Here is a 27166-nt window from a genome sequence, read left to right as displayed (position 1 = left end):
TGCTGCTCAAGCAAGAAATTCATTAATGCAAAAATAGACTATTCCATTACAAAAATAGAGGGGTTTGGAATGGTGTATGTGGCAAAGAAGTTTTGGTATTGTTTGCTTGTTGCTCCATTCATCTTTTTTATAGGCCATCAAGCCTTGCTTTATTAAGTTAACAAACTTTATACAATGAGGCATATAGCTGGATGACTATTTATGTTGCTTAAATGGACTATTATATTGTTGTGCATAAGGAAAACAAACATTATATGGATAATCATATGTCAAGAAATAAACAATGGGAAACTAACATTAGGCATTGCCGATGATCTGCCCACTTGTTTAGAAAGAAACAAGAGGAGGAAATCTTGAGGGCAGACTTGATACCCTATTGGGCCGCAGATGATATACTACACTACTAGAAAAAGGGCTTTCAAAGTGCCAAGGGAGAAAGCTAGATTAATATGCACCCCAATTAAGACCTAACCTTACCAAATGATAGCTAGAGAACTTGTGTTTATTAGAGTAGGATGATTTTTTGAGGAGATGTGTTTGTGAGAATGAAATGGAAGGAGTGCTTCAAGAAACAAATGGGGGATAGTTGCTAGCCACTTTAATGCCAATACAATGACATATAAAGTGCTCCAATCCCAATTATGGTGACCAACCCTGTTTAAAGACATAGCTAGATTCATTATGCTTTTACAAATGGGGGATAGTTGCTAGCCACTTTAGTGCCAATACAATGACATATAAAGTGCTCCAATCCCAATTATGGTGACCAACCCTGTCTAAAGACATAGCTAGATTCATTATGCTTTTACAAATGAGTACTAGTGTATGAAAATAATGTGAAATTATTAGATGGAGGTAACCCTTGTAATAGCCCATCAACCCTTGGAAAAATAGATTTTATGGGATCCATTAGACTTGTAGCCCAATACTTATAAGCCAAGGGTATTGTAATTGCACAATTGACAATTTGACCAAGAGGGTTGAGGTGAGGGCTACTAGAAAGAACTATGGCGAATCCATAGGGGCAACAAAGTTAAGCAAGTAGAGGTATCACAATTCTAGGTTGCCTTCGAGGTACTATCTTGGAGGTACTATGCACATAAATACCTGGAGGGGAGATTTTGGAATAGTTGGAAGGTTTTGTTTTATCTTGTGAGGGTATCTATGCTCCACTTAATACCTATGAAGCTTCTAGCCTCTTTGGACTCTTTTTGAAATACATGTTTGGTGCTTTTGAGGACTATGAGTGCTAAATGGATTGCTCTTAAGGTATTTCTTAAGGTCTTACCTTGAATGTACGGTCAATGGAAAGTCTCAAGGTAGCTCACGGGTCTAGCTATGTCTCTAATACAAGTGAAAGTATTGATCAAGCAAGTCCAAGAAAGTCTAAATCTTCCTCTCAAGGGAATCTTAAATCTAGACTCTCTCAAGTGTTATCTTCAAAGCACATGAAGTTGGGACCTTTGGGGTTCTAGGCCCTCAAGTTGTTCTTAACTAAAAGCAAGTGGTCTTTGAGATGATGATGAGCTTGTTTCTTTTGGGGAGAGAATCTAGAAAGCTTGACGACTGCTATGCAATCTGAGTACGATGCTAGTGCTAAGAATGACTTGTGCTTCCTAGAATTTCAATTCAAGATTTAAGATGCCAAAAATAAAATCTTTATCTGACTATGAGATCGATTTCCACTTTGTTGTTGTGTAGCTCCTAATGTCTACTTTTCAGTGAAGGCATTGTATGGCGTTTAGTATGCTTTCAGATTCTGATGCTGATGGTAGTACAAGAAGGGTAGTGGAGGCGGCCATTTCGCTTCAAATGCTCACCCAAGACTGCTTAGCTCTTGTTTCCCATAGAAAGAGACGTTGTATTCAAAGCAACTCTACAGTCTATACAGTCCGGCCCCCGGGCCTTGGACCTTCCTCGGTGTGGTTACAACGGCATACTACAGAATCAATGAATCAAAGACCCAAATGAGAAAACAACTCAAGATGTCAAATTGTCTGGGAGCTTCGTGCTCGCACCCAGGATTTTCCCTCCAACGTCCGGGAAACACTCGAAACCTTCCAATGCAGTGATCTCCCCATTCCTCCCAACATTCACCGGATATGGCAAAAGATGACCCTTCATCTGTGTCACTTCTGCAGCAGTATACTGCTTCCAGAACTCCCGTGTCATAGTCTGGACCTTTTTTACACATTCCTTACTCCACGGTTCACTGAAGCAATTTTCTACCCCTCCGAAATGTTCGGCCCAGAGTGACATTCGATATCCATACACCTGAATAATTAGCATCATAAATAATGTAAGGTTAGTGGGATCTTATAACGAGACACATATTGTGTGCAAACTAGTTGCGCAAGATTCGGGAAAGGAAACTGACATTCTTCAATCAACATTTTTGCAATTAAACAACAACAGTATTTTCCTTGCAAGGGTAAAGGTGACTGAAAGTTGCAGCCTCAAACTGTCTTCCAAATTTCAAGATACTGAGGAACAGTGTCTCACAGCAGATGCATGCTAAAAGCTTGGGCCAAGAGAGAAGCCATCTAAAATGCAGTTTGGAGTTTCAAGGGACTTTCGTCTTTGCTGGCGAAGTCTTTTATTGTGCTGAATGCTCTACCATGGAGCTCGTTTATCAACTGGTCAGTGAAAAGATGATGGGCCCGTGGTTTTTGCACTCATGCAATGCCTGGGATCTGTTTTTATTGAGCAGTAGAATTCATGTCTTCCTGCCCACTTTGGCTCACCCTGAGGGTGCCATTAGTTTGTTTCATCCCACATGTTCCTCCATTGGAATTTGCAGCAGTTCTGGGCTGCATACTATATGTTTCACAAAAAGCATGTCTTACCCTGGCCAGAGATATTACTGATTTATGTTGTGAGACAGTAGTATCTCAATTTCTAGCTTTTTTAGATACATCGACACACTGGTTCATGTTGGATTGTTCCTCAATGGACCTCAGACATGCAAATAAATTGGTCACTTTACACTGCTGAGCAGGATTGCAAGCCGAACAGGAAGAACCTGTGACAGAAGAGCACTACACCTTACAAAAAGTCAGATACCACATTGCCTCCTGAGGCAACTGTAGTCCATAAGTAATCCTTAAAAAGGTTTGAAGGCGATCTATACAGACACAATTGTTAAAATATATCTGAAGCAGGCAGGAGATGCATGTATGGTCAAAGTCTCAAATCCTTTTCCTTCCTCATGTTATGTGATGATCAACCACTGATGGTCTGTTAGGGTACACATAGGTGACCTAAGGAACAGTAGTGTGGGTTACAACAGGACAGGATTAAGAAGATTTCCAATGAAGCATACCTTAAGGACATGAGGGATGTCACTAGATGGGTGTCACACACACTGCAGACTTCGTGCACAGAGTGGATAACAGACATTGCCATATATGGGAGCTTATTTCTACACCGTTGCTTCAAGTTTCAGAGCAGTTACAGGTTCTTTTCTATCCCATTGGAGCAACTCTCAATAATCTTACAGAAATACCACAAGGGGTGCCAAGATTTGGGGCCAATCTATGTTTTTTTGCTTAGAGACTTTGATGACTAATTTTCAGAATTCATAGAGTCTGGTGACTCTTTTGATGACATGGATACTTGCTGACAGTGGTAGACTTAGAGGAGGATCTCTGCATGGACCAGCAATATGGAAGATCGTAACAGCCGTCAGCAACAAATTTTCTTCCAAGTTAGGAGATGGAGCCTAAGTGGAACCACATCCAGGAGAGATTGCAAAAATGAAAATCTCGGCATCTGAACATATGTGCATGTGACTACTCTTGAATCAAGATCGTTATGATAATCCATGAGTACTTGTGCAGCTGAGTAATGTATCAGCTCTTCCACCAAGATATTTGGTCCATCAATTAAGAGCCTAAGCCTAAAAGAGTATACTGTAAGCTGTCCCCTGAAACCTAACATTTAACCTTAGTAAAAAGCCAAGGATTCTTGCATTTATGTTCTCGCATCAACTGCTTCCATCCATTCAATGCCATTATGACAAGCTCACCTTAATATTGAATATTAAAAATCTTTATTTGGTGACTTAGAAACTGGGATTTTGTAGATTTTATGTAACCATGAGAGAGTTCAATACATCAAACTGATATCAATAGCTTTCCTTTCCATGCATAAAACGATTAGCCAATCATCAGTTTCAATACAGTGGTTAAAAAGTGGATAATAATCTACTACAGTTCACAAGGAGAATAACTCAGAGAAAAGCATTTGCCTGGCCTTTTGGAGCATGCTGCTTGCGAGCCCATGTGTGATAAGGTTGATATCCTCCCATAGCAATCTCTGTATCTCTAGATCCATCCATAGAACGCTGATTGATATTTGCTGAGCCAATGATTACATACTCATCATCCACGATCATTCCCTTTGCATGCACATAGATCATGAAGCGTCTGCTCTTCAAAGCCTGGCCCTGGTCACACATAACAAGCTACTCATGACTATAGCCTTTTATGCAATCCTCAACACAATTGAAAGCATGAAACCTAAATTGCACAAACACGCTAGTATGGTAGATGGTTGTTTGCCCCCTTAAATCCCAACCTTTGATAGAAACAATACTTTTAAGTGGCCGGAAAGGCAGCATTCATCATTAGAATTGGCACTTAACAAATAGCCTATGTTTTGGGACTCCATTGACTATTATTAGAATGTGCACATTTTAAGAACTCCTTACAAGTATCATGGAATGTCTGATGTGATGAGTGGTATTGAAGGATCTCCGAGATGACATTGGATGTTTAAATTAGGGCTCTACCATTGACACAAGAGAAAACTCTTTGATCTTGGGTTCTATACATCACAAGAATGTGTGCCACCTCTATGCAATTCACACTTATGATTTCCAGCCCCATACGAGTGATTACTGGTGCACTAGATTCTATGTCCAAAGCCTGTTGAGATTACTTCCCAAAGCTTGTTGCGATTAGAGAAGTATAATGTGCTAGAATAGTAGTTACTGAAAACATATATTCTATACCATTATGTGGCTTACATGCACAAACTTATGCATGTTTGCTCCCTTGTCTTCTGAGGTAAGTCTAAGATCTCCATGCATCTCTTAAATTCACCATTGTCTATTTCTGATTAATTCTCTAAGAAATCCAGCTAGGAAGTACTAGAACACACTATCAAGAATATGTAAAATATCCTATATGTGGTCTTGAGACAATGCCAAACACACCATATTAGATCATCTCCATGGCTTTAATATTGATAGCACGAGACCATAGAAGTGGCTAGGTCCATTTGAACTTTTACGTGACCCTATGGCCATAGGTGCCCAATCCTCAAACATTGTACCCTGCATGAATCCCTACATCATCTCGAACCCTCTCAATAAGAGCCGCCTAGGATAGCCACCAAAACTGGCCTTTAAGCAACCGAAAGGGCAGCAATCATAAACTTTATCTCCAAAACACTTGACCTCAATCATGAAATCAGCAAGCAAATAATTTACACACTTAAATACTAGGGAGCTAGAATGCTCTTACTCATAAACACAAAACACAGATTGGCCCCAAAGCTTGGCGCCCCTTGAATCATGAAATCAACAAGCAAATAATTCACACACTTAAATACTAGGGAGCTAGAATGCTCCTACTCATAAACACAAAACACAAATTGGCCCCAAAGCTTGGCGCCCCTTGAAGTATTTATTTAATATTACTAGAGCCATTCAAATGGAGTACAAAGAACCTGATTTATGCTTTGAAACCTTGTGTTTCAGTCACTAGTACACTATAACCAGTACCTCTTTCTTGTACCTACTATTCACAGATATGTCCAACCTTGCTTGGTCACTAAGTCACAAGTTGCTCTCACCAATTGAGACTAACCAACCTAGAACAAACCAGGTCTGCCTCGAACACTTCAATTTTTGTACAATCTCTTTCAAAAGCACTTGCACATAGACTGTGACTGCTGACTACAACAAACTCTACGTCCTCTAGAGTGCTGTACACAGCCTGCATGCAACCCTAGACAGCAAGTCTACACTGAATAGAGAAGCTTCAGGCTATTGCTAGTGCCAAACACTTCAACTCAGCCTCGCACAATCATAGTCCAAGACAGCTGCCAACAGAAACACTGGAGCCCACTAAGGAGAGAGAAAGCAGCACACACAACCTTTACACGACCTCTTCCAGTATCTCACATTGCTGTTCCCCTTTGAATATGCTTGAAGGAGATGAGAAAACAAGCCCATCTTTGCATGCAAGCTCACGGCAAAGAGGGAAAATTGTCATTATGCTGTAAAAACAACCACACCACCTTGCATGCCATGACTGCCTCAAAAACTGCCTACACAACCTTGACTTGCGTTTTTCCAGCTTTTTCCTCAATCTTTTTGCACAAAAAGCATATTTTTTATGAAAAATATTAATTAGACTGTCCAGGGCCAAACCTTGGCCCTATTGCTTGAATTTAATTTTAATTGAAACTTTGGTACTAGCGTCAAAAAGCTCAAATTATTTGTACTTGCACATTGAAAAATGAATTATTCTCTAGCTCTCAACAATCAAACCCTTGTCATTGATGGATCTACCCATGTCTTGCGCAACTTATGCAAAGTCTTGCTTGCCTAAAGAGTTAGGAGTAGATCACATGTTAATCCCGAGCTTAGAAAAACACATCCTTGGTGACAACCACTCCACCTACTATTGAGATCACATGTGATGGAAGCTTCCAAGTATCCCACCACTTGCTACACCTCATGACATGTGACTAGATGCTTGTCTTGTGTTACTCCACTTTCCCTCTTTGCACTAAGTCTCCCTTCTTGCTATTAAAAGTGCTTATTTTTTTCTCATTTTACATCAGTTTTGCTTGTTGTAAATTATTGATCTGATTAAGGTATAATTAATGACTTAGTCATTAATTATGACATTAATTATGAGGTAGTTGCTCACTAGACCAAACTTAAGCTTAAGACTTGTGAAATGTCCCCTTAGGATTCAACTTGGACATGAGACATGACACGAGGAAAAATGGAGTAACACAAGACATATCCAACCATTTGTCATGATGTGCGGCAAGTGGTAGGATACTTGGAAGCTTGTGTCACTAGTACCTAAACACTCGTCTCTTTTCTTTGGTTTTTCTTTTTAGGCTAAAAGAACTATCAAGAATAAAAACCATCAAATATAGAAAGTACTACCAAAGCACAAAACTTACTACTTTTAGAATGTCATTCTTATTTTTGTTAGGGCTAGCATTTTTAGCCAATCCAAGGAACCTGAAGTTGATGGACCTCCTAACATCTAGGATTTTCCTAAAATTTAGGACCTCCCCAATATAAGATTCATGTGAAAGCTCTTTCTAAGTACATAATAAAAACAATGCTAGATTTCTCATATGAGCTTCCTACACATAGACATATGCATTCTAAACATCAGTCTACATTTACACATTGTATAAACTTTTCATGATCACACCATCTTGTTGATTGTAACTGTATATTTTGACAAATCTAGCCCACACTTCAAAGCATTATTCCTTTTTGTGTGCAAGTCTGTCCTTGATATGCTTGAGTTTCAATCACAAGTGCACAATTGGGTCATATAGGTGGAAGTGTGTACCCTCTTTCTTCTAACCTCCCACATGGCTCCACTATCACCATAACCACCCATCAGTGGCTAGCTCTTTTCTTTATATCTTTAAATAATGAAAAAGATGAATTAATAGATAATTGACTATGTAAATATACGGAAAAGGATACAAGTTTTTTTTTTTTGGTCATTGAGTACTTCTAATCCCCACTAAAATTTTTCTCATAGACTTGGACATAAACTTTGTAGCAAAGTGGTGGAATAAAATCAATAAATAGGCCTATCTCCAATTTTACAAAGACAACAAGGCTTACTATGCCAATCTATCTCAAAAGCCTTGAGAAGATTGTGATGGACAAGCCTACTAGTGATAAATAATACTAAATACCAAAAAAGAAGCATTGTCCTATTGCTATGGCTCTGTAGTAGAGTGCACGGATCCAAAACACCACTTGTACCCCCTAAAGATTCAAGAACACCTTTTGAACAAGGTAACCACGAATGTTTCACCTTTGAGATCGAAAAGTTGTGTTTCAGCTTGAAAAATTTAAGACCTTGGTACTTCTTAAGTGAAACACCACATCAAATGGTGAAAGTACACATTTAAAATACATATGTTCAGCTTAAAATACATATGCTTAACTAATTTTTAATAGAAACTGTTCTTCCTTTGAGATGGGCCAAACGTTTCAGCAATGAAACATGTTTTGCATTTCAACCCTGGTGAAACATGCTTCATGATTTCTATGCCCCTTCAACCCCGACAAGGATGACATGTATGATTTTCCTAAAATCCCTAACACCTATGTCTAGTAGTTTGTCCATACCTATATCTTCCATCCCAAAGGCTTAGTCCCCTTCTTTTGTACCTTCATTCAAAAGTTCACAAACTGCATTGACCCTACCTTCATTATTGTAATCAACTACCTTAGATATCTCATTTTGCTCTTTTGATATGCCCTACTTCATATGGAAAAGCTTGCCTCCTCTCTTTTTTGACATCAACACAAGGATTAACACACCGGAAATGATGAGACTTAATCTCTGCACAATACTACTTCCTACCCATTGTTTAGAGCTACTTGGTGAGATGAATGAGAGAGAACTCAGTGCTTATAGAAACTATTTTACATCCACCACTTATAGTCACTTGTCATCCTCTCTCTTGGATTGTGATCACCTTCTCACAATCCTTTGACTTCTCCCTCCCTAAACCAACCTCAATCACCCAATGTCTCCTTGTCTCAAACCTCATCTCTTGCCTTCCCCTCTCATGTAGAATTGAACTTTCCAAAAAAGAAAAAGAGAAAAATAAAAAAATATAGAACAAAAAGAAAAAGAGAACAAATGCTTCAATCGCACTGTGCATATATCACTAGTGTCCATAGGCTAGTTGTTATATCCTTGGACATCTGCATGGGCTCTAGTAGCATTAGTCATAATGGTCATGAAGTGACTTAGTGTGAATGCACTAAGGACACTTTGGGGTTAGAGTAGCCGAGTCCTATTTATAGAACTTAGAGCCCTATTGTACACATTATTGTGCCGATGTGTCTACACATCAGGATGGTGCAGGTTGGTGGCATGGGATACCAGCCCTTGGGATGTGATTGTGACCTGAAGTGCTGCTAGCACCCAAGCTTGGGGTATTGGGGGTAAAGGCACCTCCGCCTAGCCGCCCGTGTATTACTACACTGACAGTACCTGCCATTGCACACTGCAGGTAGCGGGCGCCCGTCACAGTCACTTATTCTTTATTCTTTTAGTGATAGTTTGAATAAAGGAAGGCCCGGCTACACATTGTGGTTGTTGGAGTTCCCACTTTGAGTTTCACTCTCTCTCTTGCTCTTGCTCTCCATCCACCATAACTCTCACCACCAAGCTTCTTCCTCCTGGCTTCCACTTCCCTTTCAACTGGTATTAGAGCAAAGGCATTGGAGCTTGCTCGACATTCTCTTCAGCCCGGATTTGCAGAGTTTCAACCTGAGCGTCAATGGCAGCCATGGCACCTTCATTTGCAGGTATGTTTTGATCTCCCGCCTCCTCCCCGACCTTCCGGCCTTCCATTGGCACCTTCCAAGGCTGTATCGGAGCCCCCTCAACATTGCCAAGTGCTCCAGAGTACTACTGAAGACACCCCAACCCCCCAGGAACAGCTAGCGCAAAATGCGGCGCATTTTTAGGGGGCTGGGCTGATCTGTCCCTGGCATTTCCAGCTTCTTCCCCGGCTTCCCGGCATTGTTGGCAACCTTCCCGATCATTGTTGGACTCCTTGGCATGAGTTCATGGCTCCCGGCGATTGATTCCACCCTTCAGCCCTTGTTGTATACGCAGTCCTAGGACTGTCAAAACAAGGCATCACTCGACATTTACGTTTGATGCTTCTTGGCATTGCCCATTTGATGCCTATTGATGCCTGTGATGCCCGGATGTTATGGGATGCTATGTCTATGCTTTGGGACTGATTTGGAGTAGATTTGGGCACCCATTGAGCTTCATTTGATAGTAAATATGCTGCTGTAATACAATGGGCTGAAGCTCATTTACTTGGTGTATGCATTGATTCTTGGATACGGGGTGCTTACTGGAGGTTTGAATGATCATACCGATGTATTTGGAGATTGTCAAATGCTTCTTTTTGGTTCCGGAATGCTTTTGAGCTTGGAATAGGCTCCGCCTTGGTCGTCATTCACTGGCATTCGGCTTCGGTTGGCATGCTTTGGAATTGTCCTGCTTGACATTTGGGCTTCTTGCATTTATGCTTTGGTTAGATATGGATGTTACTTGGTTTGCCCATGCTTGACAGTCACTTGGAGCCAATGCATTATTTTTAGCTCAACACCCCCTCTTAGGCCCGAAATTGAGCCATGACTAGACTAATAAGGTATTCTGCTTGCAGAAAGCTCTTTATGGGCTGAAGCAAACACCGAGGTCTTGGTACCACATGATGAATGAGTTCTTATGGATTCATAGATACCATTCTATGCCCTATGATCCAAATCTATATGTGCGTACTACTAGCACTGGGATCAACTCTATCTTGCTATATGTCGATGTTATATTACTCACTCGTTCTATGGCTATTGCAAATATCAAGGCAAAACTTTGCTCGACATTCGAGATGATAGACTTAGGTTTGTTGTCTTATTTCTTGGGGATGGAGATTGTAAGATCCGAGGGAAGTATCTTTCTATCATAGCAGAAGTATGCCCAACAATTGGTGGAACAGTATTGCACTAATCAAATACAGTTAGTGGCCATGCCTCTAAATCCCATTGTCCATTTGCACAAGGATACACTGTTACATTCATTTACAGCATTCATTCACTTCAAAGTTTCTTCTCTTTGTGTTTAAGTTTTTGAGTTTTGCATTTGTGTTTTGCGTTTTGCGTTCAGGGTTTGAGTTTTGTTTGTCACTATTTGAGTCTTTGTTTTAGTCTTGGTCGTACATACTATGTTTCCTTAGTGCAAACCCTAGCATATCTTCGCACCTTTCTAGATTACCAAAAAGATAAGCAACGTATCCTATGAGCTTAGCTTAACTTCGAAGATCAGAGTCCACCTTGTGTTCCACGGGAGTCATTTATAGGAATAACTGGGACAAGGTGAACTAATTGTTTCGATCAACGAAGTTTTGTAGCTTGAGGCCACTACTCGATATTTTCCACTCAAACCCGAAGTGGTTCTTAACCATAGGACTAAACAATCCCATTGGACCATTTATCTTGAACATTTGGTCAAGTAGAAGAACCACCTCTGTACGTGGAAGTTAGTACGTTCATTGGAGAGTCATTTTCCCGACTTCAGTCTTGAGGATATTGTTGAGGACAGAAATCATTCATGAGGGGGGAAATGTTATATCCTTGGATATTTGGATTGATGCTAGTGCCATTGATCACAATGGTCATGAAGTAAACTATTACAAATGCACTAAGGACTTTGGGTTTAGGGAAATTGAGTCCTATTTATAGGACTCAAGGCCCTATTTTCACATCATTGTGTGGCCATCACTCTTGGACTCTTTGTCTTGTTGGCTGATGCATCCATGCACTGGGATGGTGTAGACTAGTTGTATATGACACTAGTCCTTGGGACATGGTCATGACCCTGAGTATTGCTAGCTCCTAGGCTTGGGGGTAAGTGTGTTTGGCTCAATGGCTGGGAGGTCAGTTTGCTGTCCAGTCCTCTTGTATTTGTGGATATGGCTTGTGTCATGTTTCATGTGCAGGTTCTCGATCCTAGGTGGGTGTTTCACTAGTCACATGATCAAGCTGTCCTCAGGTAAGTGCAGACACAACTGTAATCCCAATTGCCTTCACTGTTTACAAGAGGGTTCACATCTGCCTTCACTGTTTACTGCTGGAATCACTGTTGCATTCACTGCCGCCACCACTGCATTCACTGTTGCATTCAATGTTTACTGCTGTATTTAATATTATATTTAATGTTTCAAAAATGTTCATGCAGTGTTATCAGGGCTTACACTTGCTGCTTTGCATTCATGTAATGTTTACTGCTGTATTCGATATTAATTTACTGTTTCAAAAATGGTCATGCAGTGTAATCAGGGCTTACACTTGCTGATTGCAATCACGTCCGCACTCGTGCAACCATGTCTATATTCAAGACTGCATTCATGAGTAACCTGCCTGCTCGCAAAAAACTCAGAATGCACAAGTATTCACCCTGCTGCTCAGTTTCTCCTGCATTCATGTTAGACAAAGAGGAAGAGCAGCAGGCCACAAAGTACAGATCACACTGCCTGTATTCACGTGAGAGAGAGAGGCTGGAGCTGTGGGACAGAAGCTACTCGTCATGCAGGTCATGTGCATCAATTATGTGTACAGAGGTCACATGCATCAGTTGTGCCAGCGAGTAACAGGTGTCAATCACGTGACAGCTTCACAGAGCATCAGGTCATGTTGCATCAGCCCTTGTGGCAGCTTTAGGTCTCACAGCAGCATCAGTCAAGTGACAGCATCCATGGTCTTGAGGAGCCCAGAGGCCTGGGGGGGCGGGCGGGGGGGGGGGGGGGGGGGGGGAGAGAGAGAGAGAGAGAGAGAGAGAGATTATTGCCCGCATGAAAATAGAATCCTAGTCTAAGACTAGTATCTAAAAATCTAGAGTTATATGTAAAATCTAAGAACTATATGAAAAAGATATCTAGATACTGCAGCTGTCTCTCTGGATCTCAAGGTCAACAGATGATCCCTGTCATAGTGTGATCAAGGGCCACCCCACTAATGTGCCTAGGGGCAAGTCTTCTGTGCCTTGAAATGATGGCTACGATCTTACTGTGGTGTGGGCCCCTCGGCCGTAGCCCTGATGGGCTAGGTTGTCACCCTGAGCGAAGTGCAATGCCTTTCTCCAATGTGACCAAATCAACTGGGATAGGTGCAGTCTAGTAGGGTGGCTGTGTCTCTAATAATCTAGTGGTGCCTATAGGATTTTATCAGTGGGAAAAATCATCGTTGCTCTTTGCTTGGGTCCCTCTGGGTGGGCTGGGCTACTAGCTTGTAGAGTGCTGTGCAGCACCTCTAAAGCTTTAGGACAAAAAGCCCTAGACATCTCTAGTCCTTCCGTAACATGACGGAGAGGTCCAAAGCCCTCACCGAAGAGGTAATGATACCTCCCCTGTATGCCGTAGTACACTATACATCTGCATATGTTGTGCTCCTCCTCATGGACTCTTACTAAATGACTCTGATCTCTTTCTACCAACGTGAAATGTTGAAAACACTCTTAGAGCTCCTTATTCTTTGAATTCACAAAACAATTTTAAACTGAAAGGAAATTTTTGTGCAAAAGATGTCACTAACTGATCATAAACCTGAGGGCTTCTTTCAACAGGTGCAGTTTTCGGATCTGTCTCATTTGCACCCCTTAGCTCCCGGTTACCCAGGCAAAAGAATTGCAGAAAATCAGTGGGAACATACTTGTCTTCTAGCTTGTAATCTCTCAGAGCTTCTGCAATAAGTCTGTACATCATCTCCATGGTTTGCCTCTGTATGATAGGAAAAATTAGAGCTAATATGTATGCTTCTACCATCCTATTTAGCACTATACTGACAATATGCAGGTAAATAAATTTGTTGATGGACCATAGAGTTGCATTATAAGAGGAGTAAAAAATGTTCAAACCAGAGACTTATGTGCAGCCATAAGAACTGCCAATATCACATAAAGTTTCTTCTTTCAACAAAAACAGCCAAACCTTTAAGCCTTCGTTTCAATAATCAGTTAGCCAAATTTTGGGTTTGAAACAAAACGGAGTCAGAGACTAAAATAAACTATCTTGAAAAGCAGGACTGAAGAATGACACTAGTGACCTGAATACTCCTACGACCTATATTAGATCTTGTGGCTCAATAATGTAGACCTTAAGCACATTGTCTTACAAACTTGCACTCAAACAACAAAAAGCATGCAAGAACAGTAAGTTCTAACTTCTCACTAGTTTCCTCTGACTTCAGATGGAGCATGACAATCAGTAACTACTACTGCCTCCCCAAGGGAGGACAATTCATAAGAAAATACTACTGCCAAATCTTATAACCAGTTTGTCATATGACGATAAATACTAGTGTCCACTTGGAAAGTAGGCAAATTGCATGCATTATAGTTCCTTAATTAAGGATAAGTATGTACCTGAAAATACAAGATTTCTTGTACAGCAAGACTATCAGGAGCACCTTCTGGCCACATTGGAATAACCACATAAACAGCAAATGGATGACCTGCTTTGATCTTGCTTATAATTTTTAAAGCAAGTTCCATTGGAACAAGATGGTCTGCACCTGTTGAGTAAGCAATAAAGAGTTAAAAATTACTTCAATGCATCTATACATTTGTATCAGGATGATATCTTCTAGTTCGACTACTACTTGAAATTAAACAGTTTTTATGTGTTGCTTTGATGCAGTGTACCAATAGTTTTTGTCTATCATATTCAATTCCTATTTTTGGATGTTAATTCATGAAAGTCCAGAGCTCCCTCTCATTGAAGCTTGTCTCATTTGAATTAGATTCTTCACTTTCCAAGCTCAAGCAAATCTACCTTAAGGTTAAGATGTGTTTTTTCAAATTGACACTTCGCTTATTTGAATTGAAATTTGCTTTATACGTTCAAAAAGGATCGTACATTAAATTTACATATGCTCTCTTTCACCTTGTATTGGCAACCCTTTTTGGGCTGCATGGCATTTATAATTCACATATTACAACCTATGAAATGATAGTTGTTGTAATGAATGAGGCTGAGAAGAGAGAGGAGAGAGGAGAATGAGCAAAAGAGAGAGAAAGAGAGGAAGGAGAAGAGAGAGAAATACTAGAAGAGGAGAGAGAAAGACAGGAAAGAGGGAAGAAAGAGAAAGGAAGCCATGGAAGCTGAAGGAGAAGGTGAAAGAAGGGAGAAAGGAAGGCCTTCCACTGAAAGCTCTTGGCAATCCGATCATATGTTTTGAAAACACCCAGATGACCAATAGTGGGGCAAGAATGTATCTTTTCCATGATCTTCCATGTGAAAGGAGAAGTGTGGGGCATGAAAATCTTGCCATGGGACCAAATAAGGCCATTTTTAAGCTAATATTAAGAGTTTTCATCCATTGCCCCATGCTATAATTTTTGAAATATGTGGCTGAAGTCCTCATTTAGCAAATAGGCCTCCTGAAGCTCCTCAATCCAATCACTATGCAGCTTTGAAATGGAAGACACTCTGCGTGCCCACATCCGTAAAGGTGAATCAGCCACTATATTGTCTTTATCCCTAGTGTGGGAGACGTCAAAATCATAATTTGGCAAAGTTGCCACCCATCTCCTTTACTTAGGAGTCAAAGTAGACTCAGTCACGAAGTACTAGAGGACTCAATGGTTGCTCTTTAATCTAAACCGGCTGCTCTATAGGTAATGGTGCCATTTCTTAGCAGCATGAAGAATGACCAACACCTCCTGGTCATAAACATTCTTTTGTATCTTCTTTTCATTAAGCGTACGACTCTCAAAAGCAATCACACCATGCTCTTACAGCAAGAAAGTACCAATACCTCAGCCACTAGTATAACACTAAATGGCAAACTCTTTTTAGAAGTCAGGGCATAGCAGGATGGGGGCTAATATAAACGTTTCTTTCAATTGGTTAAAGTTGCAATCAGCAATAGCATCCCAAAAGAATGATTCCTTCTTTAACCGATCAATCAAAGGGGCTACGATGGTGGCATAAAGCTTTATGAAGCATCTATAAAATGAAGAGAGACCAAGGAAACCATGTAATGAGGTAGTGCTCGATGGTGTGAGCCAGTCTTTAACACATTGCACTTCTTTAGGGTTAGCCTATATGCCATTTTCACTAATAATGTACCCTAAGTACTCCACTGATGTCTACATGAAGATGCACTTACTTTCCTTAGCAAATAGCCTATGCTCACTTAAGTCATCAAACACCCTTTTGACATGTGCTAAGTGCTCTTTTTATGATTTGTTGTAAATGAGAATGTCATCAGTCATGCGGCTCTGAAATGTGGTGGGGACATTAGTCAATCCAAAAGACATCACTAGAAAATAATAAAGTCCACGATCAATCCTGAAAGTCGTTTTGATCTCATCACCCTCTCGCATACGTATCTGATGGTAGCTAGAGTGCAAATCAATCCTAGTAAAATACCATGTCCCTTTCAACACATTCAACAAGTCATTAATCTGTGGGATAGGATACCCGCTCTTGATTGTGATTTTATTCACGTCCTTGTTGCCAGTGCACATGTAGAAGGAGCGATCTTTCTTCTTGACTAGTAGGATTGGAGATGTACAAGGGGAGAAACTCAGTTCAATAAACCCCATCTCAAGTAACTCTTTGACTTGCTTTGCAACTTTTTCACGTTCACACTTGGAGAGTCTATAAGGTGAGTTGTTAATTGGCTTAGAATGGGACTCGAGATTGAGTAGATGATCCACTTCCCTCTTAAGGGAAAGGGCTGTAGGCATTTGAAAATCGTTATTCTCCTCTAGTAAGGCTTTCAAGGTTGAATTCTTAGATACTTTGGAGAGCTACTCTGAATTTTCTGTATTTAAGTGCAAGGCAAGGATTTGTGAGTATTTTTTGAACTCCCTTTTGAGTTGCTTTGCTATACTTAGCTAAAAATAAGCATTCTCACAAACTCCCTCCAAGTGGATGAGCTGTCCATGCATCATAAACTCCATATAGAGCTAAGAGAAGTCCATTGCCATTTTATCCAAGTATTTCAACTAGTCACAACCCAAGACAACATCAATGGGGGTCAATCACAGGTTTCCCCATCAGCTTACACCTTGCATCTTGGAATGTGAATAGTCTCCACTACAGTGGGGCACGTGGTTCCAGGAAGTTGATTGTTCGGCAAGAGCTGCAGCTTGCCCTTGCCGGACGAATCGACATCTTACTTCTACAGGAGCACAAGCTCACTCCCACCCAGGCTTAGCGGGTAGGGAAGGTACTCCCGGGCAGCTCGCACACTTACTGGGAGCACGCCATAGGTTCCCAAGATAGGAGTGAGGCATATGCACCTCTATTGGCCTGAGTCTTACTAGCTGTGTGTACGAGACCACGGGACGATAGTGACAAAGAGGGTTCTATGGATCAGATTGGATATTGGGGACTCGTGCCTTGGAATCCTCAATGTCTATGCCCTTACGGAGGTTAGGACACGCAGCAAGTTCTAGGTGGAGATCGCGGATGGACTTCTAGAGGTGGACTCCTAGATCGTTGGAGGAGACTTCAAGAACCTGGAGGCTTTGGAGGACCAGCAGGGTAGAGGCAGAAAGCTGGGGAGAAGCAAGAGGCATGGGAGATCTTTCTACTGGCAGTAGGAGCACGCGATGCTTGGAGAGACCTTGCCTTCCACAGGAGGGAGAGGTCGCTGGACTTCTCTTGGGGATACAGGTGGCTAGGTGGAGTCATGTTGGAGCGGTTGGACAGGTTTTATGTGGGAAAGTGGGGAGGCTCTCGTGGAGGCCAGATTGGGCAGTTGGCGGGCACCACATTGTCCGATCATTGCCCGGTTCTCCTGACACTTGATACCTCAGCATCTACCCTAGACACACGATCCTGTCAGATCCCTGACTTGATCTATAGGAGGGAGGAGGTGAGGAGACAGATAGAGCAGATCTGGACCAAGGAGTGGGGCAAAAGAGACCGGATTGCAGAGGAGGTTGCATAGGTCCTGGCTGAGTCGAGCAGAATCTGCAAAGAGGTAGCCATACAGGCTAGGCAACAGAGTTGGGAGGAGCAGAGAGCACTCCGGCGGGACCTGGCAGCCACGCAGAGATTATTACACGGGACACCAGGGGATCCCACCCTCCACGCACAGGAGGTGCATGCACGAGCAGCCATTGCTGGCCTAGAGGACAGGCGCTAGGAGTTCTTTTTCTGCACCTCAGCAGCTTTCTGGGCGCGGAAGGGGGACACGATGTAAAGGGAGTTTTTCTAGGTGCAATAGCCTTGCACCTCAGAAGAGCAGATACACAGCCTTCGAGATTTGTATGGGAAAACTCATTCTAGCCCAGACGAGGTAATGGAGATTGCCATCAACTACTACACTCGCCTTTTCCAGTAGGAGACAGCCTCAGCTAGAGGACATCAATGTAGGCAATAGGTCTGGGATCACATCCCGTCCCTCGTCTCACAGAGGAGATGGGTCCTCCCTCCTAGCCCCCTTCACAGAGAAGGAACTAGAGGAGGCTTTCCACACACAAGACGGGCAGAAATGCCCGGGAGAGGATGGTCTCTCTAAGGTCTTTTTCACTACCTACTAGGAAGTGGTGAAGGACCCCCTACTGATGGCCTTCTAGAGATTTTCACTTCAAGACGACAAATGCCAGGGAGTCTTTCGGCAGGCCTTATCAGTCTTCTTCCCAAAGGGGGAGACTCGTTGGAGCTTTCCCAGTGGAGACCGATCACCTTATTGTCAGTGGCCTATAAGGCACTGGCAAAGATGATTGGTAGGAGACTATGCCTCATGCTTCCAAACATCATCCATGACACACAAACAGGCTTTGTCCACAATAAGAGCATCCTAGATAATGTATTTACCTTCTTTGAGGCGACAAAGTGGTCTAAGTACAGTGGGCAGAGACTGGCCGTACTTCTCTTGGATTTTGAGAAAGCTTATGATAGGGTGGACTGGGATTTCCTAGAGGGCACCATGGTGAGGTTGGGTTTCTCCTAGGCTTGGATCCACGGGGTCTCCACACTTTATAGATCGGCCATCAGCAGGGTTCTCATAGGTGGCAGGCGAGGGGAGGAGTTTCGACTGGAGAGATTGGGCCGGCAGGGCTGCTCCCTGGCCTCGTACCTGTTCCTACTCTTTGCAGAGGCGATGTCTCACTTCCTTAGGTCATGTGTGAGTAGATTACGCGGCCTTCGATTTCCAGTGAGAGAGGAGATTGAGTTGTTAGACTCAGAGTATGCAAATGATACAACACTCTACATTGAGGACGATTAGTTGATGCTGGAGAGAGAGACGTTGGCTCTTGAGGTATTCTGTTTCTGCAACGAGAGTGAAAATCAACTGGCGAAAGTCGGTTGATTTTCTCACAGACCCGGACTCTAGCACGGAGTGGGACGTCCGCCTAGGATTTAGATGGGTGAGTAGAGGGCAGACTGTCCAGTACCTAGGGTTCCAGGTGGGGCTCAACATCACTCCGCCCAACAGTTTCTTCCAGCACTCGATTCTATTCGGAGGAAGCTCTCCTACTGGAGCACGGCTCGTCTCTCACTAGTCAGCCGAGCCTTGATGGTTAACCAGGTTCTCCTAGCGACGGCCTGGTACATCGCCTCGTGTTGGTGCTTCTCCTCATCTTGCGTAGTGTAATTTCGCCGCCTAGTGCAGAATTTCCTTTGGTTTGGGTCAGACGGTTATCAGAGTATGGCCCTCTTGGGCAAGCTAGTTGTCCGCGGCCTCACACCAGGAGGGCAGAACTGGAAGGTCCTATTGCAGGAGGGTCTTCAGGATTGTAGACCAAGGCTTGGCGGTGAGTGGAGGCTATCCCTGAGATGGATCTTCACGTCAGCCCAGATCACCTTTCCTACGCAGCTTGCTATGCGTGTGGTAGGGCCTCCGCAAGGCCCTAATCTAGAACCCCCCAGACTGCCAGGAGGAGATTGAACACCAACCGGTGATTTGGAACCCCTAGGTCAGAGATCAGAAAGAGACACAGATTAGCGAGTGCCCCCACATCCAGTGGGCTAGTTGGGAGGCTGGCCCGGCTCGTACCATGAGAACATGGCGAGAGGTGTACAGGATGGTGGACGAGGAGGTGTTCTAGTGAGTATTAGGCTACCAGAGAGGAGTGGAGTTGAGGAGAAGGGAGACAGACGCAGCAGTACCTCAGGAGTGGCTTGCTCCCCCAATATGAGAGCCGATAGAGCCCGGGGAGGTATGGGCCACTAGGTTTTCACTAGCAAGCATCCCCCTACAGGTGGTAGGTAGAATGGCCGATGCTCCACCTGGGACTTTCTTCACCGTACAGGAAGGGGGGTGTTTGGCTCTTGACAGAGGGCACTAGGATGAGGAGATAATTGTCCTTTCATGGAAGAGGATCTTCGTCGTATAGCACCCAGCCATGGATGTATCTCATGGGGAGCTTTCTGCTGGTAAGTGGTCAGCCAAGGTTGTCACCTTCTGTATGAGGCTGGGATACGGGACACAATATTCATTATCGAGGCAGGGTCGTGCACAGTGGTCGGTTTGGAGGCTCTACCTATCCGCCGGGTATTGGAGCCCACAACAAACCGCTCTGAGGTATGGGAGATCATAGGGAGTCTTACTGGTTCGCATATTTGGAAGGCACGGTGTTAGGAGGCTTTCAGCGGAGAGAGACTTTCTGTACAGGCGACCTTAGCAGAGCTTTGGACCTCCATCATCCACTCACTTCGTAGCCGATGGGATCAACTGCACGGCGAGTCCAGGACTCATCAGGAGCTCCAATGTCATTTCATGCGGACTTGGACCTCCATCATCCACTCACTTCGTAGCCGATGGGATCAACTGCACGGGGAGTTCAGGACTCATCAGGAGCTCCGATGTCATTTCATGCGCACTTGGGGCGGCCAAGTCCTGTTTTTCGTGACGCAGACAGGGAGCCCCAGATGGCGATACACCCCCCTTCCATGGCTTCTTGTCCCCATCCCCCCCAGACCGTCTTGAGAGGCTTGTATACATGATGTATTTGTGACTTTCATCCGCTTTAACTTATCTATTGAGCATGAGTACTCCGTTGTAATCAGTGTTTTCTTTTTTGAGTAATATAATCAGCCACATTTTACTTGCAAAAAAAAGACATACCTGCCGATGAACCTACGAGTATCCAAGTCACCTGCCATATCTACATCACAATAACCCTGCGAAATAAGTGCACCTTGCCCATATGTAATTTTCCAGGATTTGACATATACCTGCTAACAACTCCCACTGTATGAGCAATGTCTGAACGAGTAGCAACCATAGCATACATAAGAGAGCCACAAGCTGATGCATAAGGAACTCCCTTCATAGCATTTGCTTCCACGTCATCTTTTGGGATGTTGGCTTTACTAAGCTTGAGATAAGGAGGTAAGGGTACCCCAAAAGCCTTAGCTTCAGCCATGTTAAATCTATCCGGTACCTTTTCAATGTACTTTTCTTGACATAAAAACAGCAATTTCTGCATTCTATCTCTGCGAATCCTCATGCCCAAAATATACTCTGCATTCCCCAACTCCTTCATGGAGAAAGCTGATTTTAGCTGATTTTTGAGAGCATCCAAGCTAGTCTTTCTTTTTCCAACTAGCAAACATATCATCCACATACAAAACAAGTATGATGGGGCTGCCATCTGTATCCTTTTTCATGTACATGCAATGATTTGCATGGCTGCGTGTAAACTCATGAGATAGCATAAAAGTGTCACATTTTTTGTACCACTGCTGTGGTGCTTGCTTCAGCCCATACAGGTTGCGTTTTAGTTTACATAGGGAGGATACAACTCCATTATGGTCGTGGTGGATATGCTCACCAAGGTTGCACATCTTATCCCTATTAAGACAAACTATAAAGCCTCAGACATCGCAAGGTTATTCATCAAGGAGATATTCAAACTGCATGGGTTACCCAAAAGAATCATTAGTGATCGTGACTCTCTCTTCACATCACACTTCTGGAGGGCTATCTTTAAGGCCATTGGGACTAAACTCTGTTTCAGTATAGCTTACCATCCCCAAACTGATGGTCTTTTCCAGGAACTACAAAGCCCTCGGGCTGTTTTATGTAAATTTCCTCATTAATGTCACCATGCAAGAAAGCTGTTTTACATCCATTTGGTACAGCTCTAAGTCTAGTACAACAGTGAGAGCAAAAAGCACATGTAGAGTGGTCATATTCACAACAGGTGAGAAGACCTCTTTGAAGTTAATTCCTTCCTTCTATGCATACCCTTTAGCAACGAGTCTTGCCTTGAACTTGGGTTTCCCATGAAGTGTCTTTACTTTGTAAACCCATTTGTTTGGAAGAGGCTTCCTTCCTTTGTGCAACGACACAACATCCCAAGTATCATTTGCATATAGAGATTTAATCTCTTCCTGCATAGCTAGATCCCACTTATTGCTGAATTCGCATGACTTGACCTCTTTGTGTATAAGAGGCCCACCCTCATCTGTAAGCATCACATAATGCAAGGAGGGGTCAAACCTATGTGGTTTCCTTCTTACATGTGTAGACCTGCGTACCTAATGATCAACATTTTCAAGAATTGGATCTACATTTGGAGGTATGTTATTTTCAGCATTTATTGGCTGCTGTAAGCCATTTTCAGCATGCTGCTCATGCTGTACAGTACCTTTATTTTTATTTCCAGCACGTGCATTTTCATAATCGGCAAGTCTATCTTGCTTTCCATGATCTCCTTGTGCTCCTATTTGCTGTCCATCATCATCTGGCTCAAAAATAACCGGCTAATCAACAGTTTCAGCCTATGGTACAACACCGTGAGGCTCATTTTCTGAAGTAATAGGTGGCCGCAAATTCTGAAATTTGACCTTTTTCATATCTTCATTAGAGGCTAAAGTACCTTTCAGCGATTTTGCCTCATTAAACACAACATTACACGGCTGCGAATAATTTTCTTGGACTGAGGTAACCACACTCTGTAGCCAAATTCACCCTCATCACCATATCCCATGAAAATGCCTTTGGTGGATTTTGGGTCAAGTTTGTTCCTCATGTCATCTCTAACATGCACAAAGGCATCACATCCAAATATATGTAAATGGTCATATGAGGCCGATTTGCCAGACCAAACCTCCTCAAGGATGCCATTATTTAAGGACCTGTTTGGAGGGCGGCTGCAAATGTGAACCGTGGTTTTGAGTGCCTCTCCCCGAAATTCATGAGGGAGATTAGCAGTGGACAAAATGCACCGCACTCTTTCACATAAAGTCCTATTGTATCTTTCAACCACTCCATTTGAAGAAGGGCTGTAAGGGGCTGTAAGGGGCTGTAAGCTCCCTCTTAATTCCATGCAAGTCACAAAAGGACTTGAATTCAATAGATGTGAACTCACTCCCATTATCAGTTCTCAAGCGTTTCAACTTTCTACCTGTTTGAGTGGTCACAAATGCATGAAAAGTTTTAAAACCAGCAAACACTTCACTTTTCTTTTTCAACAGGTATATCCAAATATTTTTGGAACAATCATCAATCAAGGAGATAAATATGCAGCACCACCCAACAATTTCACAGGCATACTATATACATCAGAATGCACTAAGTCCAAGACATTGGACTTACGAGCGACACCAGAATAAAAGAAAAAATTTATTTGCTTACCAAAGTGACACTCATTTCAAAAGTCAAGTTTAGAGCCTTTTCCATCAACCCTCTTCAAAGAGGTAAGGACATCAAGTCCTTTTTGGCTCATATGGCCTAATCTCTTATGCCATAAGTCCAAGTGACTACAAATTTTAGCAACTGCAAGAAACTTGCCATTCAAAGCTTTATAGTGCAAACAATACAAAGTGCCCTTCTTGGTTCCTTTTGCAATCACCACGGAACCCTTTTTCACTTTCCACAAACCACCACCAAACAGTGTAGTATAACCATGCAAGTCAAGCTGACCAACAGATAGTAAACACTTTTTAATGCCAGGCACATATCTAACATCTTTCAATACAAGCACTTGCCCATTGTTTAAAAACAAGTGTATAGTGCCAATCCCATCAATGCTCAAAGCATGGTTATTTCCAAGATACACCTTTCCATAATTGCCTGCATTATTGAACATAGCAAAACACTCCAAGCAGGGAGTTACATGGAAAGAGACACCAAAGTCTACAATCCAAGTATGAGTGACACCATCATCCATTGACAAAAGTGCATCAATCACATCAACCTTGGTAATCTGCATATTTTGCATGTGACATACAAGGACATCATAACCAACTGCACATAATACATCAGCCTCTGTATCTGAAAGCTCTTCTATGACCACACTAGAGGCCACATTGGCCTTTTCCTTGCCTTTGGCTACCTCAGATACATCTGTCTTATCCTCATTTTTATCTCCTGCATTCTTTTTTCTCTCTTGTTCCTTCTTGTAATACCTGCAATCAGGTTTCTTGTGGCCCTTCCAACCATAGTGATAGAAAGTAATGTCACTCTTTTTCTTTCCTTTGCTCTTGCTCTTGTTTCTTTGTCCTGCATTTGCATTTTTCTTTTTAGCCCTGCCTCTTACATTATAAGCTGAGTTGTTGCCTTCTCCACTAGACATACGTCTAATTCCTTCATTCAAGATTAAACCCCTCACCCCATCATATGAGAGATTGGGGTTATTGCTAAGAGAAACCACCAAGGTCTCCCAAGAATCAGACAGTGTCATGATAAAAAAGATCACCCTCGACTTATCATCAAAGTCCAAATTTGCATCCTTGAGCTGATTTTATCAATACATGAAAAGCCCCAATTTTCTAGGATTCAATGTCAAGAAATATTACTCAAAAGAGTAAAATTCTGACAAATTTGGCAAAATCCCCAATTTAATTGAGGTCACCACACGCAATGTCAGCAATTTCTGTCCTGAGTGTCACTGCCAGGCATGGACGAAATCAAATCCGAGAAAAGCCCCGAATTTTCGGGCTTGAATTTGCACAAATCTGAGATCTGTGCCTCCAGTGCGCGAATCCTAGTTAAAGGGAGAAATTTCAAAGGAGATTTTGAAGAAAAAAGATTTTTGATTTTAAAAAACGGAGTGATGGGGGGGTGTGTTGACCCGTCAGGCGGGTTGTGAGATGGGACTGGTGGCACCTATTCTGTCGCATGGCGCCCGCTGGCGCTTGGTCAACTGCCAGTCACCTCTCGTGTCTGGTCCTCGTCGCCCGCTTCGTCGCTCCTGCACTGTGCTGTGTCGCCTGTTACAGGTAGGCGCCCGCCGTCGGCAGTCGCCTGCCCTGTCACGCAACTGCCCTGTCGCCCCGACTGTTGCCACGACTGCTGCTCGCCTTTTGCCTAATTGCTCCCCGTAGTGATCCCGTCAACTAACTGTGACTTGACTATTGCCTAACTATTGCCCACTACTCGTTTCTTGTTGGTGGTCTCGGGAAGTGCAGGAAACCTTATGCTCTGATACCAGTTGGAGCTCAACTGGATGCAGCAGTTTGAGGAGTGAAAGTGACGACTAGAGAGACTCACAGAGGGAGAGTGAAAGTACGATTAGATTCGAGTGTACCAACAATGTGTTGGTACACAAAGAATAAAATGTATTTATACTTAGGGCATATTAAGGGTGCATTCACATGTACAACTGAATAGTATGCGTGTACTATACAAGTCTACCTGCACTTGCATACAAGTATCTGACTTCGGATCATTGGGAGGTGGGAAAAGTTCCCCTCGGGCCAGATTGTGCATCCCTTCAGGGTCTTACGTAGTAAGAGAGGGTCACTCACCTCTCTTTTGGCTTACCATCTTGCTTGGCATCTGCCTTTTTTCTCAATCGGAGTATACATGGAAAACATTTTTAATTATTCAATCAACATGAGGTGCATTGGAAAATAAACATTGGGCCTTTTTATGAGATGCAAGAATTGGACAAGAGCTTGGGTGGAGCTTACCTTGGCAGTCTAGTAACACAGAAATTAAAGCTATAAGGTACAAATTTCTTCAATTTCTTTGAAATTTTAGAAAGAAATTTGGGGCTTTTGCCCGACACGCACTCCAAGGCCAGCAACAAGCAATACAACAGCATTTGATTGTTGTTATAGTCAGATTGGGCACAAAATTTTGGGAAAATGTAGTAAATTTTGGTAAGAATTAGCATTAAGTTGCTGTATTTTGTACTTTTGTGAATACACATTTCGAGGCGGGTGTGGTACAGCAGTACAATGCTGTAATTTACTGGCTGAGTGCTGATTTGGGTGGCATTGTACACACTTTGGCATTTGTGTGACAGTTTGGTACTTGTTTCTTAATCCCGTGGGGGATTTTGGTACTCTGAGAAGTATACTCTATAATTCAGCATTGAAGTATTTGGCTGCAGATTTTTGTCTATCATTGACAACATGGCACGTCAGGGGAATAATGATCAAAGGAACATCCTTGGTGTCCTCACTCAGGAGGACAAACTTGATGGCTCAAACTACCCACTATGGAGTTTTATAGTCCGTAACCTTCTTGTGGCAAAGGACTTGTGGGACTATGTTACATGTGATTTGCAGCAACCAGGAGGTCTTGCATCTTAGACACCTCAGCGTAACGCTCAAGGATAGGTTGCTGGTGCTGCTAGTGGTGGTATTGGTGCTGCTACTGTTGCTGCCCCTCCTCTCCCCCCTACTACCGAGGATCGGAGGAAATGGGACTCAAAAGATGCACACGCACTTTCTTTGATTGCCTTGTCAATGAAAAAGGCAATTATTCTGCACATTCGGTCTTGTAAGACCTCAAAGTCAGCATGGGATGTACTTGAGTTTATGTTTGCAGCACGCAATGAGGCTAGGATATCCTATCTCCGCAGAGAGTTGGCCAATGTGACCATGGCTAAAGGTGATAGCATGACAGAGCACCTTACTCACATATAGGATTTGCGTGAGCAACTACTCAATGTTGATGAGGTCATTCAGGATGCTCAATCGGTAAACATCACACTAAACTCTCTTCCAGAGTCATATCTTGGTTTCCACATCTCTTTGATGTTGTCTTTGAGGGGGGGGCAGCACCCCCTTACATTTGTGGAGTTGGAAGGCCTATTGCTGCAAGAGGAACAGACTTGGAAGAATGTGGCATTGCGTTCAGGTGATGTGGCTATGCTTTCTAAGTTCAAAGGCAAAGGAAAACTCAAGCAAAATGTAAAAAATCAGCAAAAGGGTGATGCTGGACAGCCATCAAATAAGGTTGTCCAAGACACATAAAAGACTAAAAAGAATGGGAAATGCCATTATTGCAAGAACCCCGGTCACTATATCGATGAATACAGAAAGAGATTGGCCAAAGAGAAGAAAAAGAACTCTAGTTTGGCCGTCCAAGAAACATCAGCCAACAAATCTACTAATGATGATACTTCAACCAACTTTGTAGAGGAGGACTATG

The 27166-nt window shown here is 42.7% G+C and overlaps 1 protein-coding gene across 3 annotated transcripts in view; it reads right to left on the bottom strand.

Moving 5' to 3' along the window:
• Positions 1 to 1661: 1661 nt before the first annotated feature.
• The window catches only part of LOC148041348 (phospholipase D gamma 1-like), a 111814-nt gene continuing 86309 nt past the window's right edge, over positions 1662 to 27166 (bottom strand). The window contains exons 7-10 of one of the 3 annotated variants that reach the window (XM_087679070.1): positions 14232 to 14380; positions 13414 to 13587; positions 4250 to 4447; positions 1662 to 2274 (exon numbers count right to left, since the gene is read on the bottom strand). In XM_087679070.1, the coding sequence (XP_087535196.1) occupies positions 1981 to 2274; positions 4250 to 4447; positions 13414 to 13587; positions 14232 to 14380 (815 nt within the window). In that variant the 3' untranslated portion in view covers positions 1662 to 1980. Of the gene's footprint in view, positions 2275 to 4249; positions 4448 to 13402; positions 13588 to 14231; positions 14381 to 27166 lie in introns of those variants that run through there. The other 2 variants (XM_087679075.1, XM_087679083.1) reach the window with 2 other exon arrangements.

The sequence above is a fragment of the Lygodium microphyllum genome, chromosome 1, assembly GCF_053477565.2.
Source record: "Lygodium microphyllum isolate KBCC chromosome 1, Lygodium_microphyllum_v1.1.10, whole genome shotgun sequence".
NCBI classification, from domain to species: domain Eukaryota; kingdom Viridiplantae; phylum Streptophyta; class Polypodiopsida; order Schizaeales; family Lygodiaceae; genus Lygodium; species Lygodium microphyllum.
Note: the sequence above shows the minus strand (reverse complement) of the source record. Positions and strands in the feature narration are given on the sequence as shown.